Below are 17,338 nucleotides of genomic sequence, written 5' to 3'. Positions count from 1 at the left end.
TAGGTCGTTCTTTCGTCAATTAAAAGTTTGTTCGTCGTTCACAACGAACGAAAGTTGTCGCATGTGTGTACGTAGCTTTATAAAAAAAGAGGTAATCTTACCTCTCTTAAAAAAATTGTACCAGTTTATTGAAAAAAGGTCTTTTATTTGAGCACATAAAATGTTATGGCACTTTTATGTGCTCAAATAAAAGCCCTTTTTTCTATAAACTGGTCAAAATTCTTCAAGAGGGGTAATATTGCCTTTGTTTATAAGAACAACAGCTTATTAGCCTATCTTTTATGCATTGGATGCCTCCACTCGTTTTAGCATCTTGCTTAAAGCGGTATTGTCACCATAAAAATCAAATTTCAACAGCAACTGGTCTGAGTGTATTAAGTGATAAAGGTGCTAATCCTGCATTCAAAACTTTCAAAACTTTTTTGTTGTTATGGTTTGGAGTTATCACATACTTTTGGAGCACTGGCCCTAGTGTCAAAGAGTGCCAAAGAGTTGAATGCTGGGAGTTCTTTTTATCTATAATCTATTCCTCCTCTTCCATTTATTTCCCTGCCTAGCTTTCTTATCTGAAACACCTCTGCTCACTCGTGTTTACAAGCAAGGCTGAGGTGACTCAGGGATTGGAGGATAAGACAGTGTAGTTCCTAGTATACACCTCAGTGGGAGTGTCTGAAGACTGGGAGGAGGGCAGCTAATGAATACACAATGAGCAAGAGAAGGGAGGGGAGGGGGGAAAACGAGAGTCAGGGAGGATATGATGTCAGCATTAGCTTGGCAAGATGGCCACTGCCTAGAATAGGATTTTCTGCTTTTCCTTTATAACATTTACAGGAATCATTACGTGGATAGCACAGTGCATCTGTTATGTAAGTAGAGGTAGTATTTATCTACTTATATATGTGTTTTTTATTTCTAGGTTAGCATGGGTGTCGCTTGTTCTTTAAACCTCTTTAGAGGAGATAGTTTTTTAGTTTGTCCCAAAGAACAGTTGGAGTGCGAATGACTAGAAACCGAGCGGGGATGGTTCATTCCCCGCCTGCTCTGACTGTGGTTGCTTAGACTGGTTGATCCTCAACAGTGAGCCATGCCATGCACTGATGATGATCAACCAGTCCAAAACAGTCTGTTTGCATGTTAGATTAATGTGACTCTGTAAAATTAACAAACTGACACATCATTGCATTCCAGGAATTCTGGAGGTGTGGTTATCTTTCAGGACAATAAAGGACAAGCCGTGCATGCACAGAAGAGCATGAAAAGAGCAGATTACCGTCTGAGATAACCAAAGAATTCAGCGGCCAGAGAGGACGGCAAGGGAGCCCACGCACCTCATGGGGCTACAGAAAACCCCAGGTAAGTATAAATACAACACTCATTAACTTCTCAGGTTTCCTTTAAGTGAGGAGAGAGACAGCAGTATAAAAAAAGAAAAATTGTCTAACCTCTATCTACACCATGCAATCCTCTATAATAAAACCCGTGTCCCTGCGTCACGGTGTCCCTGTGTAGCTGGGTCCATGCTTTTTGCTACTGTGCATGTGCGCAGCACGAACCTGGACAGCAGTTGTGACTGGAAGACGGGGCCAGTGAGCCGGGTGAACGGGTGCGCACATGCACACTAACATGCAGCGGTGGCGGCGGCACTGGCGTATCCAGACGGGGGTTCCGGATGTATGGAACACCCCCCTGAGACTCATGTACCTTTAAAAAAATTCCCTGAAATCGCTGAAGCAGGCAAGCTGGTAAAGGCTTGCCTCCTGCAGGGACTGTGGGAAAAACTCAGCTCTTTCACTATTGTAAAGACTGCATGTAGACAGCTACAACAGGTATTTCACAGGTTGAAAAATTGGCAGTCCCTAAACTCCAGGAGGGCTGCTTGCAGCTTATGTGAGAGGCTGACCATCCCTTACATCCTCCACACCCCTATGGACGGTATACCTATATCATTCCCCTATTCCCACAACCCCCCCCCCCCACCCCCACCCACTATGTGTTTGTTTTTGCTTTGGCAATGCTAAATGTATTTGGTCCTGCCAATAAAGCTTTTTTGGATGTGGCTGGCAGGGACAGGAGACACATTACATGCAAGTAGCCTGTGTGATGTGGGACTGCAATACAGATACTCTCTCTGCATTCACTATGGTTTTCCTCCTTCCCCCTAGTGCTGGCTGGAAGGGGGGCAATCTCCCCCCAGGCAGCCTTTCCTTCAGAGATTTGTGTCTGGTGTATTCAGGTGAAACACTAGGCTAGCTGATAAAAGTGCAATTAGAGGGCAGGCAAGCTGGTAAATATACACAGCATGATGCAGAGCTTGCCTGGAGGGTCCGTGGGCAAACATCTGTCTGGTCTCTCCTCATTGTTATAATGAGTGCATGTGTGGATAAGGTGTTAAACAAGGTGAAACGTTATTGACAGTCCCTAGACTCCAGGAGGGCTGCTTTCTGACTTGTGTGAGGGACTGGCAGGGACATGAGTCCTATTACAGGCAAGTAGCCTCTGTGTGATGTGGGACTGCAATACAGATAAGCTCTCTGCTCCATCTCAAGCTATTCTCAGTCTCTCTCCACTCCTCCTCTTACTGGGCTAATGCACGCCAAAATCACAATAGCAATTGCTAGCAATTAGTGAGTGCAATTTTGTGAAGCGATTTTCAGCGTGATTTCTGAATGAATTGCTCAAAAAAATGCTACATGCAGTATACCTGCGATTTTGAAAAAAATCACATTGCTGCTGTGAGAACACCCTCATAGGGTAACATTAGCCAAGCGCTTTTCAAATCACTGTCGATTTGAAAAACGCTCAGAAGCACTCTTGGTGTGCACCAGCCCTCCCTCATTCACCTTTGTTTCCCTCTTTCCCTAGTGCTGGGTGTTTGTGTCTTCTTGTCATAAAGGAAAGCTAAATAAAAGTGCAATCCTGGTGAAGTAAATTATTATTATTTAGTATTTATATAGCGCCGCCATCTTCCGCAGATGCATATAACCCTGCATCATATGGCTATCGCTTGCGCTATGTGACACTATGTGGCATATTCCACTGAATTGTCCAAACTAAATCTATCTCCCGTTCCTCTCTCGGGGAGTTGTTCCAGCACTGTCCCCCGTTCAAATTTGCTGCTACCAGAAGCCCTCAGAAACACTCGTTTCCTTGAGTACTTCCAAAGGCAGGCAGCCCCGTAATACGCCAGCGCACTTTTGTGCATGGGCAGTATGGAGCCACCTGTATTCAGAAGCACTCGGGGACATAAGTGCTTCCGGACCTTTCAGGAATCCCCCCCCCCCCCTTAAAAATCCTGTGTTTGCCCCTGGGCGGGATCACTACCTAGAGCCTGTTTTTAAATTGGCTTAGGTAGACTAGTTCAAAATAAAACTATAAATTGGTGCCCAATTTGCATGGTGCAGGTCTGAGAAAAGACAATAATAGGGAAGATGATTGAGTATTGAGTGGATAGGTGGTTTAAATTTGACTTTCAATGAGTTTCTAGCTTCACAGGAAGTAGTACGTATTAAAAGATATTGCATTTCGAAACTGGAGACTGCAAGATAGGTTGGCTGGCAAAGAATGTGGGTGTTGGTGGGTCATATATGGAAAGTGGAAAAGCTGGTGAGGCATAGAATACATATGACCAAGGCTTATTGACTATAAGCTTATTCTTACCCAATGTGGCTGTTGGTGGGAAATGGGTCAGTGTCCTCCTCAGAATTTTTTTCCGTAGCCAGGTGGCATGAAAAAGTAGCCGGGTGTGACGCAACGGGGGAATGCGGAGACAGTGCAACTCTGCTTACAGCATTGGAGGAAGATAAGGAGGCAGTGCTCATTAAAATCAGCCGGGTGGAGCACTCGGCTAAAAGAGCCTAGGAAGAACAATGTGGGTCATGTATGGAAAAGTGGGACAGGTGAAGAGGCATAGCATGTATATGGCCAAGGATCGGCAATAAGCTCATTTTTATCCAAGAAGACACCCCAATATAGTGTAGTATGTAGTATAACCAGATTATGGAGAAAGACAAAATGTGTGCTGTTATATTCACAAGTGTAGATTACCTCAAAAGGCAACCACTGTATAGGTGGGTGGGGAGCCTTAGGACCTGATCCCACTCAGGTTAAGAAGTCGCTCTCTGTAGATAGGAGATAAGGTGTAGCACCCCTTCACCGAGGGTGGAATCAAGAATGTAGCAAGGATGGAACAGAGGCGCCAATAGCAGGATAAAACCGTTAAAAAATCCATTTAAAAGAGGAGGTAGCAGTGGACTTAACTCATCAGTAAGTAGATACTGAATCGGTTGATTTAATAGTCAACAATGAAATTCATTTATACACTCCACAATAAAACGCGTTTCGCAGGATTAAACTCGCTTCATCAGGTAATAACGGGAGCAATAACTAGTACTAGTCAGTGTAGCTGCCAAGTGCATCTGTGAGGCTGTGGGTCATGTATGGAAAGTGGGAAAGGTGGAAAAGCATAGAATGCATATGGCCAAGGCTTATCGGCAATAAGATCATTTTTACCCAAAAAACCCCATTGTGCAGATCTGGGCCAATAAATAGCTTTAGAAGAAGGTCTAACGCAATGTGGCCTGTGTAATCATCTTTCCTATCTGCTTCTGCTGGAGTGTATCCATTTCTCCAAGACCACAAGTGCACTTTAAGGACAGGAGACACTTTCTCTATTTCTCCACAAACACATTATAAACCCTCGTTAAGAAGAAATTCTTGCCCAGCAAACATAAATAGAGCAGGCCCCGAGAGTTATCACTTGGCTTGAATGGCGACCAAGAAACCTGTCTTTCAAACAATGAAAAACAACGTTGCGCTGGCACCGGCTGCGTTTTTTAATAGTACGGGAACAAGCTGAATACGTGCTTGACTGGCTGGAGGGCTTAGCAGCTTTTCATTTGCGAGCGCTGAAGAGGGGCTCCCCTGTGTCCCAAACAAAAGATACGCTGCAAGAGAATGCTGTGAACGCTTCACCTGCTGGAGCCAATGAGAGAGAATAAGACCGGTCTCTGGCAACGGCCAGCATGCAAGCAGGAGAACATGGCTTTTTCTCTCTATACCAAGGCAATATCGTGCCGGGAACTTCTGTTACACTCAAATACACACGGGGACAACTTTGTGGTTTCTCTGCCCACATTTTTCTAGATCGGCATGCTGCAAATCATTACTTATAACAACTGAGGCACAATAAACATAGTGTGGTATCAAAATATGCTTGTCCCTTTCCCAGTAGTTATTAATTTATATAGCATTCATATCGCATGCGTGTGTGTGTGTGTGTGTGTGTGTGTGTGTGTGTGTGTGTGTATGTATGGAGGTGTGTGTGTGTGTGTGTGTGTGTGGAGGTGTGTGTGTGTGCGTGTGTGTGTGTGCGTGTGTATGGAGGTGTGTGTGTGTGTATGGAGGTGTGTGTGTGTGTGTGTGTGTGTGTGTATGGAGGTGTGTGTGTGTGTATGGAGGTGTGTGTGTGTGTATGGAGGTGTGTGTGTGTGTGTGTGTGGAGGTGTGTGTGGAGGTGTGTGTGTGTGTGTGTGTGTGTGTGTGTGTGTATGGAGGTGTGTGTGTGTGTGTGTGTGTGTGTGTGGAGGTGTGTGTGTGTGTGTGTGGAGGTGTGTGTGTGTGTGTGTGTGTGTGTATGGAGGTGTGTGTGTGTGTGTGTGTGTGTGTGTGTGTATGGAGGTGTGTGTGTGTGTGTGTGTGTGTGTATGGAGGTGTGTGTGTGTGTGTGTGTGTGTATGGAGGTGTGTGTGTGTGTATGGAGGTGTGTGTGTGTGTGTGTGTGTGTGTATGGAGGTGTGTGTGTGTGTGTGTGTGTGTGTGTGTGTGTGTGTGTGTGTGTGTATGGAGGTGTGTGTGTGTGTGTGTATGGAGGTGTGTGTGTGTGTGTATGGAGGTGTGTGTGTGTGTGTGTGTATGGAGGTGTGTGTGTGTGTATGTGTGTGTATATGGAGGTGTGTGTGTGTGTGTGTGTGTGTGTGTGTGTGTGTGTGTGTGTGTGTGTGTGTGTGTGTGTGTGTGTGTGTGTGTGTGTGTGTGTTACAGGGCTGTGGAGTCAGAGTTGGAGTCAGGGAGTCGGAGTCGGGGCAATTTTGGGCATGCGGAGTCGGAGATTTCATAAACTGAGGAATCGGCTGATTTTTGTACAAAATCCACAGCCCTGTTAAGTATTAGACTAAGGAGTCTGAGTCATTTTGGGTACCCGGAGTCGGAGTCGTGATTTCATAAACACACACACACAAACTTTATCTTGGGTCCATAATAGAGGCAATAGTATGTAATACAGAGTAAGGCCTGAGACACACTGAGGGCTTTCTGAAAGCTTTTCTGGCCATCAGCGCTGTCTGAGCATTTTTGAAATCAACGCTTCCACTGACTTTTATTAAAATCGTGGTAAAATCGCTGTGATCTAAGCCATTTTACCATGATTTTAATGCAATTCAATGGGAGCGTTTTTTTAAAGGCTCTGGGTCCTATAAAGCCTTCCCATTCCTCTCCTGGTCCCCTCATTTCAGCGCTGTCAACTCATTCCAATCTGTGGCTGCTGGAGACTTCAGAAGTCTTCAGGAGTCTGGGTGCTCCCGGAAATTGGTGGCTCCACACTGTGCATGCATGAGTGCACGATAGAGCTTGCTTGCGCTGGCGCAGTATGGTGCTGCCCATCATGGGAACACTCAGCTCCCGAAGCCTCCCGTGGCGGCACAGAGCCGTATTCGACCAATCTGTTGAATACTTCTAACAAAGGTGACAGCACCAGGACAAAAGGATCGTGAGAGAAGCAGGAAGGGTCTCTAGGACCTAAAGCCTTCCCTCTCCATAGGAAGTTATCTGTTTTATTTATTTTTTGGTTTTTTTCAGTTGACATTCAGTCAACACAAATTGCATGCATAAGCTACCATGGCACATGTATGATTTAAGATGTATTGCAACCAAGGACCTTGACCATAACTTACAATGCTGGAGGCCTCGATTCATCATTGTCTTTGAGATAACTTTTTCGAGTTTGTTAAATGACCGAATTCGAAGTTTATTGATGTCTAGTTGTATTCATCAAGGTTTTTCCGCATTCGGTGTGAATTCGATAACAATTCGGTAACCATTCGGTAACGTGTCGATATTTCCATTTTACAGCGGTAATTTAACACAAGGCCATAAGATTCCCATGGAATTGTGGGTAAAAGGCAGTCCTTTGAACAGTACGTAGCAACATTCTGAATAGGGCTTAACACCTGGACCAGGATTCTGGAAGTGGCTTGGGACAATCCCACAATTTCGCCAGCTGCGGCTTGATAGGAGCCTTTTCTAAAAAAAAATATAGTGTAGTGCAGCTAGCAAATTAGTTAACCCTGGCACTGCCTGTGTTCTCTTACAAAATGATTCAAGAGAAATGCAGATGTCCTGGTATAGCAAATAAATCCATTCTCTTGCAAATGGATATGGTTCCAGACCTTATTCTTGCCCTTCTGCGCCTTTGAATCACTCTCAGCTGATACATAACCGCTTCAAATGGCTCCATCTTCTCTAGACAAAGGCAAAAAGGAAATCCCGCTGCACCAGTGTGTTATGGTGAAAAAATAAGTCAATCTTTATTCCATAATCCAGCAGTTCAGCATACAGATAAAAGCTCACGCGTATCGGAGCAAGAATGGCTCCTTAATCATAGCTATGGATTATGGAATAAAGATTGACTTATTTTTTCACCACTGGTGCAGCGGGATTTCCTTTTTGCTTTTGTCTATTGATGTTGGTCAAGACTTCCTGCTCCCTTTGGTGGGTGAGTGTGTGTGTGTGTAGCAGCCTTCTTTTTTGTCAAAGCTCCATCTTCTCTGTCAGCAATGATCTGACATGAATAACGACGGAGCAGTGAAGGAGATAACTAATCCTAAATGTAACGCTAAACCACGCCCACTTCCATTTTTCACGAATTGCACTTTCTTCCGGTGTAACGCATCACTAACGAATGATTACCGAATTATTGCTGAATGCTCGCTAACAGCTGTAGATAAATTTGATGAATCTTGAAATCAACTTAACGAATTTGGTATTTTACCGAACTGTTGTTAACCAATTCGATATGTCTTGATGAATCGAGGCCTAGAACTGAGATGTCCGTCCATGTTCAGGTTAAGTACATATAAGACAATCTTCGTGTAACATACCAATGACCGTCCGTGCTGGTTGATTTCCCAGTGACCAATTGGTCAAAAGAGCACAAACCCCATACACGTGTACAATGGCTTTTTGGACCAATACTTTTTCTGAGCAAGTTCCCAAAGTGTTCCTATAAACTTTACATACATCAAATCAGCTGCACATGTGCCGGACCCATCAATATTAACCAGAATTTCTAACTGCAATGACTGAAGATACAATTGTTCATTGATCACCTCTGATTGCTCTTCAGAAGAATTGAATTCCCAAAATCAGGCAATCTAATCTTTTTGATTGGGAGGAAAAAAAAAAGGGTACAGTACCAGCCGTGTGGCAATAGGGCAAGAATATTCAATGTTATTAAATAATATAATTCTTTATCAAATACAGTCTTTATCAAGAACCCCCAATAGCGGGAAACAGTATTTGAGTACTTTGATACAAATATTGGTTAGGACCACTTCATAACATCCCAATTGTGTACGTTCCATCATGATTTATTAAAAAGTATACAATGTCATTTTTGTTGTTAAAAATAAATAAATAAATAAAACAAATGCTTACACAGTTAGTCTCCATAAAGTAAAAGGATGAATGCCAAACTTGATTTCGCTTTGATTACTTTGATTTTCTATGCCTATAAATCAAAGCAAATCACCGGCGCTGCTAGCAGGAACTACGGTAGCAGAAAAGGAAGGCCAAAGTGTGCTTCCTGTCACTGGATTAGTCCTGGCAGGGGCGTACCTAGAAATCCCCGGGTCACCTCCCTAGGGCCCGCTCAGGGACTTTTGTGGGGCACAAGGGCAGGAGGGGTCGCAGCATAAGAGGAGAGCGTGGCCGCAGATCGGTGGGGGAGGGGGGACATCCCCCCCCCCCCTCCCTCACCTCAGGCTCTCCTCTCAGTGCTCCCCTCCTGCAATCATTGGTGGCAGCGGGCAGGCAGCGGCGGCAGCGGCAGGTTGAACACATTACCTCCTCCTCGCCGGAGGTCTTCCGATCTCTAAAAGCTTCATGCAACTTCCTGTGTAAACAGGAAGTTTCTCTTAGAGATCGGAAGACCTTCGGCGAAAAGGAGGTAATGTGTTCAGCCTGCCGCCACCGCTGCCATCAATGATTGCAGGCGGGGGAGCGCAGAGAGGAGAGCCCGAGGTGAGGGGGGAGGGGAATGTCCCCCCTCCCCACCGATCTGCGGCCACGCTCTCCTCTTATTCTGTGACCCCTCCTGCCCCTGTGCGGGCCCTAGGGGGGTCCCGGGCCCCCCCGCAGCGGCAGGGGTCGTATCCCCTATTGTTACGCCAGTGAGTCCTGGTGTTGAAAACGCCTCCTGCTTCTTACAGCTAGTTACTTCCTAAAGCAAGATGGGAGATTTTGAACTCGCTCGCTCGCTCTCTTCCTCCCGGTGGAAGAAAGTCAAGGAAAGATTGGGTATAAGACCTTGTTTTCATCATAAATTGCAATCGTTGAAGACAGAGTTTTGTGATTTTGGGGGTGTTTTTTTTTTCTTTGCGCCTCCCAGCGCTTACCTGCGCTCTGATTTTTTATAAAGCGCCTTTATCAACGCTTTTGCAGAGCGATTCTGTTTTTTCACTTCCTGACGTCAGTCAGGAAGTGAGCTCTTTCACCCAGAAATTAATAAATACAACGTATTTATTCATGAAAGCACTGGGGAAATCGTTATGTAACCCACTTTTTCAAGAGCTTTGCGATTTCCCTACACCTTCCATTACAGGCAAATCGCCCCAAAAATGGTACAGGCAGCGCTTTGCTGAGCGGATCGTAATCAAACTGCTCAGAAACACTCTCATAGGGAATCATTGCACAAGCGCTTTTAGGGGGATGTTGAAAATCACCGGCGCAAAAAAAAAAAAAAAAAAAAAAAAAAGGCAAAAGCGCCCCTAAGTGCAAACAAGCCCTAACTCACCCCATCACACTCTCCAGCTGCGATCTCCATGGCAATGGCGGTGTCATGTGAGATGCTGCTATGTAATGAAGGCAGGTCGTTGGATGCCATCGTTACCATAGAGCTCACAGCTGGAGAGTGTGATAGAGTGAGTTGGCTTTCTTGTATGAGCTCTGCACATATCATTTTAAGGACAATGGGAGGAAGAAGGGGAGAGGAGGAGAAGCCGGCCCTTTAACGATGGGCCAACCCCATGTAGTCTTGCCCATGGCTGGTCTCGGTTCATAGTAATTTTATAGCTAAAAAGTGACATTTTTTGTTAAATCATTAAGGTTTGCTTGTATATGATTTTTTTTTTTTTACTTTTTTTCCCTCTTTCCTCAAAACTATCTATCTTGAGTTGATGTTGACAAGTTGAAAAAGGCACTGCAACTAGAAGTATTCCTTGGGGCCTGAGTACCACATGTCGAGCCCAGTCTGTAATGTAATCTGAATTGTTTACTGCACCGATGGTATACAATGATGTGCCGAGATCCACTCTGGAGTAGTGAGCGTCTGTAGTCAAATATCTCATGATCCGCACCATTATTTGTAGCTCAATCCATAAAAACACACTTTAAAAAGTATGGGTACACATGTGGAAGATGATATCATCCACATGTGTACCCATACTTTTTAATGTGTGTTTTTATGGATTGAGCTACAAATAAAGTTTTTCTGATGGTGCGGATCTTGAGCCCAGTCTGTAAGGCACAAGTCTAGCTCTGTATACATGTAAAAAGGGCGCCAGGAAATTTGAGCATGATGTGAGACTGAAAAACTGATCACCCTGGTATGAAAATTTACCAGCGGCCTAGATTACTATTTCCCCTCCAGGCCGCCATGGACTCCGAGGAAAGATGCAATTCGACTGCCAGTTATTGTTGGCGACTGATGAGCACTGGGTTTTTTTTTTTTTGTTTGCTTTTTTGTAATTTGGGCTCCGTCTTTTGCCGGCATCCAAGTTGCCCTCTGAGTGCCACTATAGTTGTAATTCCCATTACAGTCTATGGTGGCGCACAGATGTCCGGCACCCTTTTTACATGTCTCGTCCAGATCATCCTCTGCCAAAGCGGTGTGCCCAACTTGGGCTCTGGAGACTTGTATACAGTACACAAACAAGTGAGCTTACCCCGGCTCAGGAATAGTATCTTCACCCTTCAGCTTCAGCTCATGTATTCCTTCTTTACATCCTGACACCAAGATTTCCCCCACCACAGTTCTGATCAGGACTTCCTGCATCTTGCAAGTTCCACTTCGTACAGACATCTATAAGAAGAAAATGATGAGTAAGGAATTTAAACACAGTGTCAAACTTTCAATATTCCAACTAAATACAGATTTCCAAAAAGTACAGTTATCTGATTGACAATGAAAGTGAATGGAAGTTTGTATTCAGGATGCCCGTATACAGGGATGATCTGGTCACAGTGGCCTAGCGCCCCACCAATCCACCCTGGTGGTTGTAAATATAGTGATAATGGCCTCAATTCACTAAGCTTATCTCCTGTCTTTAATAACGTTTCTAGAGTTGTCACCATGGTGATGAGGCATGTAGTATTCAGGAAACCGTTTACCTCAGGCAAACCTAAAGTTAACTCTTCAATCCTTAAAATAACTCCAGAGTTAAAGACAGGCTGTTAATTAACTGTGTGTGAAAATAAATACAGAGGAGGTAAATTAACTACAGAGGAGGTAAATTAACTACAGAGGAGGTAACTTGAGTAATGAAGAGATAAGATAACTCTCTCACTGTGTGGAGGTAAGTTTTCTCTTGCCTTATCTCCAGCATGATCTTAGTGAATTGAGGCCAATATCTTCTGTCTGCCTAAAAAAAAATTTAGCAGGTACACAAGATATTGAGCTTCTGAAATGGCTTTGATATTTGAAAGCTCCTCCCTGATGCACAGAAACCAAATACTGACCTCCTAAAGCTCCCCTTTCTGTCTAAGTTATGATTAGACAGTAGATGACATCACTATTCTTTAAAAAAAAAAGTGTCAACAGGAGAGTTGCTAGGCTGCAGTAGCCAGATCTACAGTTAGGTCCATAAATATTTGGACAGAAACAACTTTTTTTTCTAATTGTGGTTCTGTATATTCGATTAATCTGCTACAAATCGATGCTGCAAACGATTTATTATCAATCAATCTTTGGGCAAAAAGGATAGATTTGGTTGATCACTCCGAATGGAAGAATTTGCTCAATCAGCATCAGGTTGGGAGCGCGTCACTACCGGTGTTCTAAGTTCAATGTTTTTCTTTTTACAGTTTCTCTTTAAGATGCCTAGTAATGATACGATCTTGATTGCATAAACTTACCCTTACTATGCAATATGAGGGACTATGTAAAGTATATTCACTCATTTTACCCTTCCTACTACAACCAAGATGGTTTCATTAGTGGGCACTCTCACACTGTTTAGATCTTTGTATCCAGACTGCCCAGGCAGGTGGTTAATTTTAGCTTCTTGATGTACTAAAGAGCAGAAAGTGTGGATCTGCCTCTGGCCCCCGCCTCTAACTCCACCCCCTGCCAGCCAGAAGTTCGGTCCCCAGGCTTGCCACTGTCTGACCCATCGGACCCGCTTCCCCTGTGTCCCCCTGAGTGTGTGACGAGCAGGCAGAGGTGAGGGTGAGCTGCAGGGGGTAGACTGGAATCAGCGCAGCAATGCTGATAAGTGCAAAGGAGAGAGGAGGAGAACAAGGCAGCTGTGCACTGTGTGAGCCCAGAGCTGTGAATATCGGCATGTAGCATGTGAGCTGTACAATGCTGATATACACAGCAGCTCATAGTGCAATGCTGCCTTTCAGGAGACTCACACATCCCCTGCTCTTATCAGCACTACTGCCAGGAGATCGTCACTCCTGATAAAAACACTGACTAACTGGCACTTGCTGGGAGAAAAAAGAGAAGCAATGCATGCTGACAGTGGGGGAGGGGTGAGGGGGAGATAAACAACAGCACACAAAGTTAGAGCAATTACCTAGGACTTGCTGTGGGTGCCCATACATCAATGATGGGCAAATCAGCCATGATGAGACAGATCTCTCTTTGTTGGAATCTGATTAGAGAGAGATCTGTCAGCTGCCCATACACCACAGGCTGATTCCTGATCGATTTCATGTTGAAACTGATCAGGAATTGGTCTTGTGACGCCGCATCTGACCACCTCACCACCCTGACGCAGTCCCCCTAATGTAAAGTGTGTCCCCAGGTGCCCTGTACAGTATGTGTTACCTGTCAGTGTCCTTCTCCACTCTGCTTTACATACATGCGCCCCAAGTGGTTGCCGGTGTATACGTGGGTGTGTATGTGACATCACACAGGCACCCACATATACGCTGGTAACCACCAGGGAGTGTGTATGTGAGGCAGTGCAGAGATGGAGCCATTGGCGGACACAGACCGGTAACGTATACTGCACGTTATGATTATTTTCTGGTGAAAGATTGCCGCATTATGATAACTTTCTGGTGAAACATTGCTGCATTAGAGTACCCCTGACACCAGTATTTTAAATATGTTTTCCTCCCTGGTGCTGTGTGACTAGCAAACAGCATCATCCTCCCACCTCCTGCGCTCCCTGCTGCCCCGTTCTGACATCACATATGGGCAAGGAGGAAGTGGCAGTTCTTCCTCCCATCTGCCCGTCCTCAATCAGCCCCTTCCACCTGCCGCTCTAGTTCCCCTTATGATCTGCTGCACACGGTAGGCCCGTGGAGCTGTGCTGTGTGCGGTCTTGTGGTGATTGAGGTTGGAAGGATATCCGATCTCAATCACAAGTCCGCACACAGCGCAGCTCTGCGGCCCGCTGTGTGCAGTGGTTCATAAGCGGAACTAGAGCAGCAGGTGGAGGGGGATACATTATGGACGGGCAGAGGGAACGAATTACTGCCACTTCCTCCCCGTCCATATTCGATGTTCTGTCTCAGTCGAAGATTACGACTGAGCAGAATGGGTTCTACGGGGGGGCACAGGAGGGGGAGGATGATGCTGTGTGCTAGTCTCACAGCACCAATAACATACATGATATTTCAAATTTCGGGGTCTGGGTCAGGGGAACTTAAAGATTATTTTCATGGGTGGGGACCAAGGGGGGAGGGGGCACCATAGGGGGGGGGGGCACCACAGGTTTTTTTGGCCTGGAGTGACAAAATGGCTAGAGGCACCCCTGCTAAAGAGGCAGACAGATACCTGCACTTGAAGGTGGGAGAGAGAGAGAGCACTCCGATGGTGCATTAAACTAGGTATGCAAATTACACACACTTCAATATTGCACTTACAATTTGTTTGTCTGCACAGCCTCTGCGCGTGATGTCACTACCGGTTTCAGCGTTTGACCATGCCTTCCTCAGGTCAGGCCAGGCTGGTTTAGGCTATGACCTGAGGAAGGCATGGTCAAACACCGAAACCGGTAGTGACGTCACGCGCAGAGGCTGTGCACCGCTTCCCCCAGACGGACGCGCTCTTGTATGATCCATCTACACCACCAGCCCTGGCCAGGCTGGTTTAGGCTAAGGCGACCTGCTGGGACGTTCTTTGAGCATAGCGCAGTACAAACAAACAAATTGTAAGTGCAATATTAAAGTGTGTGTAATTTGCATACCTAGTTTAATGCACCATCGGAGCGCTCTCTCTCTCAGTGGTGTAGCTAAGGAGCTGTGGGCCCCGATGCAAGTTTTACAATGGGGCCCCCCAAGCACTCTATACATAGCAATTGATACGGCGCACCAAAACCTGCCAATGGCAACTACAGTGTCAGAGGTGCAAGAAGGGGATGGGGAACAGTCTGTTAATGATTACTGCTATTTAAAGTATCTATAGAAGTGACTATTATGAGCACAGGACCAATAGAGAGCTAATACTGTAGTTGAGGGAGGGCCCTTTGGGGACCCTCTGGCCCAAGGGCCCAGATGCGGTCGCAACCTCGGCAACCCCTATTGCTACGCCCCTGCTCTCTCTCCCTCACCTTCTTGTCTTTATAAACACATTGTTTCACTTACCTGGGGCTTCCCCAAGCCCCCAGCAGCTGTCCTGTCCCGCGCCGGTCCTGCCTGAGCCTCCGCTCCGTCGCCACTCCGTCCCGTACCTCGACTTGTAAGTCGATGCCAGCACAGCCCTGCCAAGCGTATCCTTTCTTCGTGTTCCCCTCTGCAATAGCGGGGAACGCAAAGAAAGGATACGCATGTCCAGAGCCGTGCAGGCGCAGTGGCCCGGCGGCGAAACCGAAAGTAGCTGGCGGCGGGAGAACGGAGGCTCGTCGAGAAGCGGCGCGAGACAGGATGGCTGCTGGGGGCTTGGGGAAGCCCAAGGTAAGTGAAACAATGTGTTTATTTTCTCTCTACAGTTCCGCTTTAAGCCGTGGCTGAAACCTAATTGAGTTCTAACTGATTGTACACTTCTCAGAAGACCTTTATCAAATCTCATGTCCTTTAATTCTTCCCTTTGTTATGCTGGGCATACACGGCTTGTTTCTGCCGCTCGATTCTCCCGTTCGATCGTTTCACCGCTCGATTCTGCAGCCGATTCGCTTATCTTCCGCTCGTTTTTCTTATCTTTTTCCATTCACTTCTATCACAAATCGAGCGGCGAACTGATTGAGCGGGAGATCGGACATGTCGGAAATGATCTATTGAGCCATTTATCTGGCTCAAAAACAAACCGTGAATTCCCAGCATAAGACACTAGTGTTGGGTTACCTCTCCCTTATTGAAAACCTTTTGTTCTTGAACCTCTTTAGCTATGCTAGCTTCTGCCCAAAATATATTTATCCAGTTTGGAAGTATTAGGACACCCGGATATCTATACCTGGGCACAGGTTTTTACGTTCTTTTGTTTGTACTTCAGGATATGTACAGCCTAGACTATTCTTAAAGTGGAACTGTAGAGAGAAAATAAACACATTGTTTCACTTACCTGGGGCTTCCCCAAGCCTCCAGCAGCCATCCTGTCCCGCGCCGCTTCTCGACGAGCCTCCGTTCTCCCGCCGCCAGCAACTTTTGGTTTAGCCGCTGGGCCACTACGCCTGCGTGGCTCTGGCCACGCGTATCCTTTCTTTGCTTTACCCGCTATTGCAAAGGGGAACGCAAAGAAAGGATACGCTTGGCAGGGCTGCACTGGCATCGACTTACAAGTAGAGGTACGGGACGGAGCGGCGGAGGGAGAACGGAAGCTCGGGCAGGACCGGCGCGGGACAGGACAGATGCTGGGGGCTTGGGGAAGCCCCAGGTAAGTGAAACAATGTGTTTATTTTCACTCTACAGTTCCGCTTTAAGATGGTCTGTTCTATAAAGTATAGTTTTCCATCTTATACCATAGACTCGCCTACTTAGTCTTCATTTGTATAGGACAATCCTTTAGGGTATGGTACCTAGGTCATCTGTTATCTCAGGCCGACATATAATATTTTTTAACCATTTCTGTTATTGCTTGATATTGATATTATTTCTTTATTTTTTTCAGAAAGATTCCGGTTTGTAGATTACCAATGAAAATCTTAAAGAGGAGCTGTCAGCCATACTATCCCAGAAAAAAAAACACATACACACTATAAGTAGATAAATACTTGCTCTGCTTGCATAACCTATGTATTGCACTGTCCATGTTTTGATTTTAGTGTTGTTTTTTTTACTGTAGAAAAGAGAAGATCCTTAGCATTTTCCATTTTAACTGTGGCTATTTTGAAGCCAATCCCGATGTAATTTCCTCCCTTAGTCTCTTCTACCTGGATTTGCCCGCCATTCACTAAAGAAAGTGCATTGTTTCAGCATGAGACATATTGGCCAATCCGAGAGGAACAGAGGTGTGGGAGGGGAAAAAAGGAAGGAAAAAGGCTTCATCCAATCAGGCTGCATTAGTTAAGTCTGAGGGGAAGTAGAGAAGCAAAAAAGGACAACCCAGCAATGCCCTGCAACTTTCTTTTTGTGTACCAAAATTTTGTGTGTACCAAATAAGTGTCAGGTAAACTGGGGAATGACCATTAATCAACAAGAAAAGTAATAGTGATGTTATCTTTTGGATTGCCTGATTAGCATCCTTATTACTTGTTTATCAGATAAAAATAGAGACTTGATTCTTTATTTTATGCCCGACCGTTACACTTTAATAAAAAATGTATTGTGGAAAAAAAATGCGAGCTGGATCCTGAAGGTGGTACCCCAACACCCAATTACAGAGAATCCCTAACATGAATTGAACAGTGGATGTCCAGGTCACACAGTACTTGTGATAGGACACACAGTAATTATTTTT

General features: G+C 45.4%; 1 protein-coding gene across 1 annotated transcript in view; it reads right to left on the bottom strand.

Annotated features, from left to right (window-relative positions):
* The window catches only part of MGMT (O-6-methylguanine-DNA methyltransferase), a 648,626-nt gene that overhangs the window by 512,757 nt on the left and 118,531 nt on the right, over positions 1–17,338 (bottom strand). The window contains exon 3 of the mRNA XM_068255130.1: positions 11,217–11,353. Within this exon, the coding sequence (XP_068111231.1) occupies positions 11,217–11,353 (137 nt within the window). The remainder of the gene's footprint in view (positions 1–11,216; positions 11,354–17,338) is intronic.

Source organism: Hyperolius riggenbachi, chromosome 10 (assembly GCF_040937935.1).
Source record: "Hyperolius riggenbachi isolate aHypRig1 chromosome 10, aHypRig1.pri, whole genome shotgun sequence".
In the NCBI taxonomy this organism is placed as follows: Eukaryota; Metazoa; Chordata; class Amphibia; order Anura; family Hyperoliidae; genus Hyperolius; species Hyperolius riggenbachi.
This window is presented reverse-complemented; position numbering and strand designations above follow the sequence as displayed.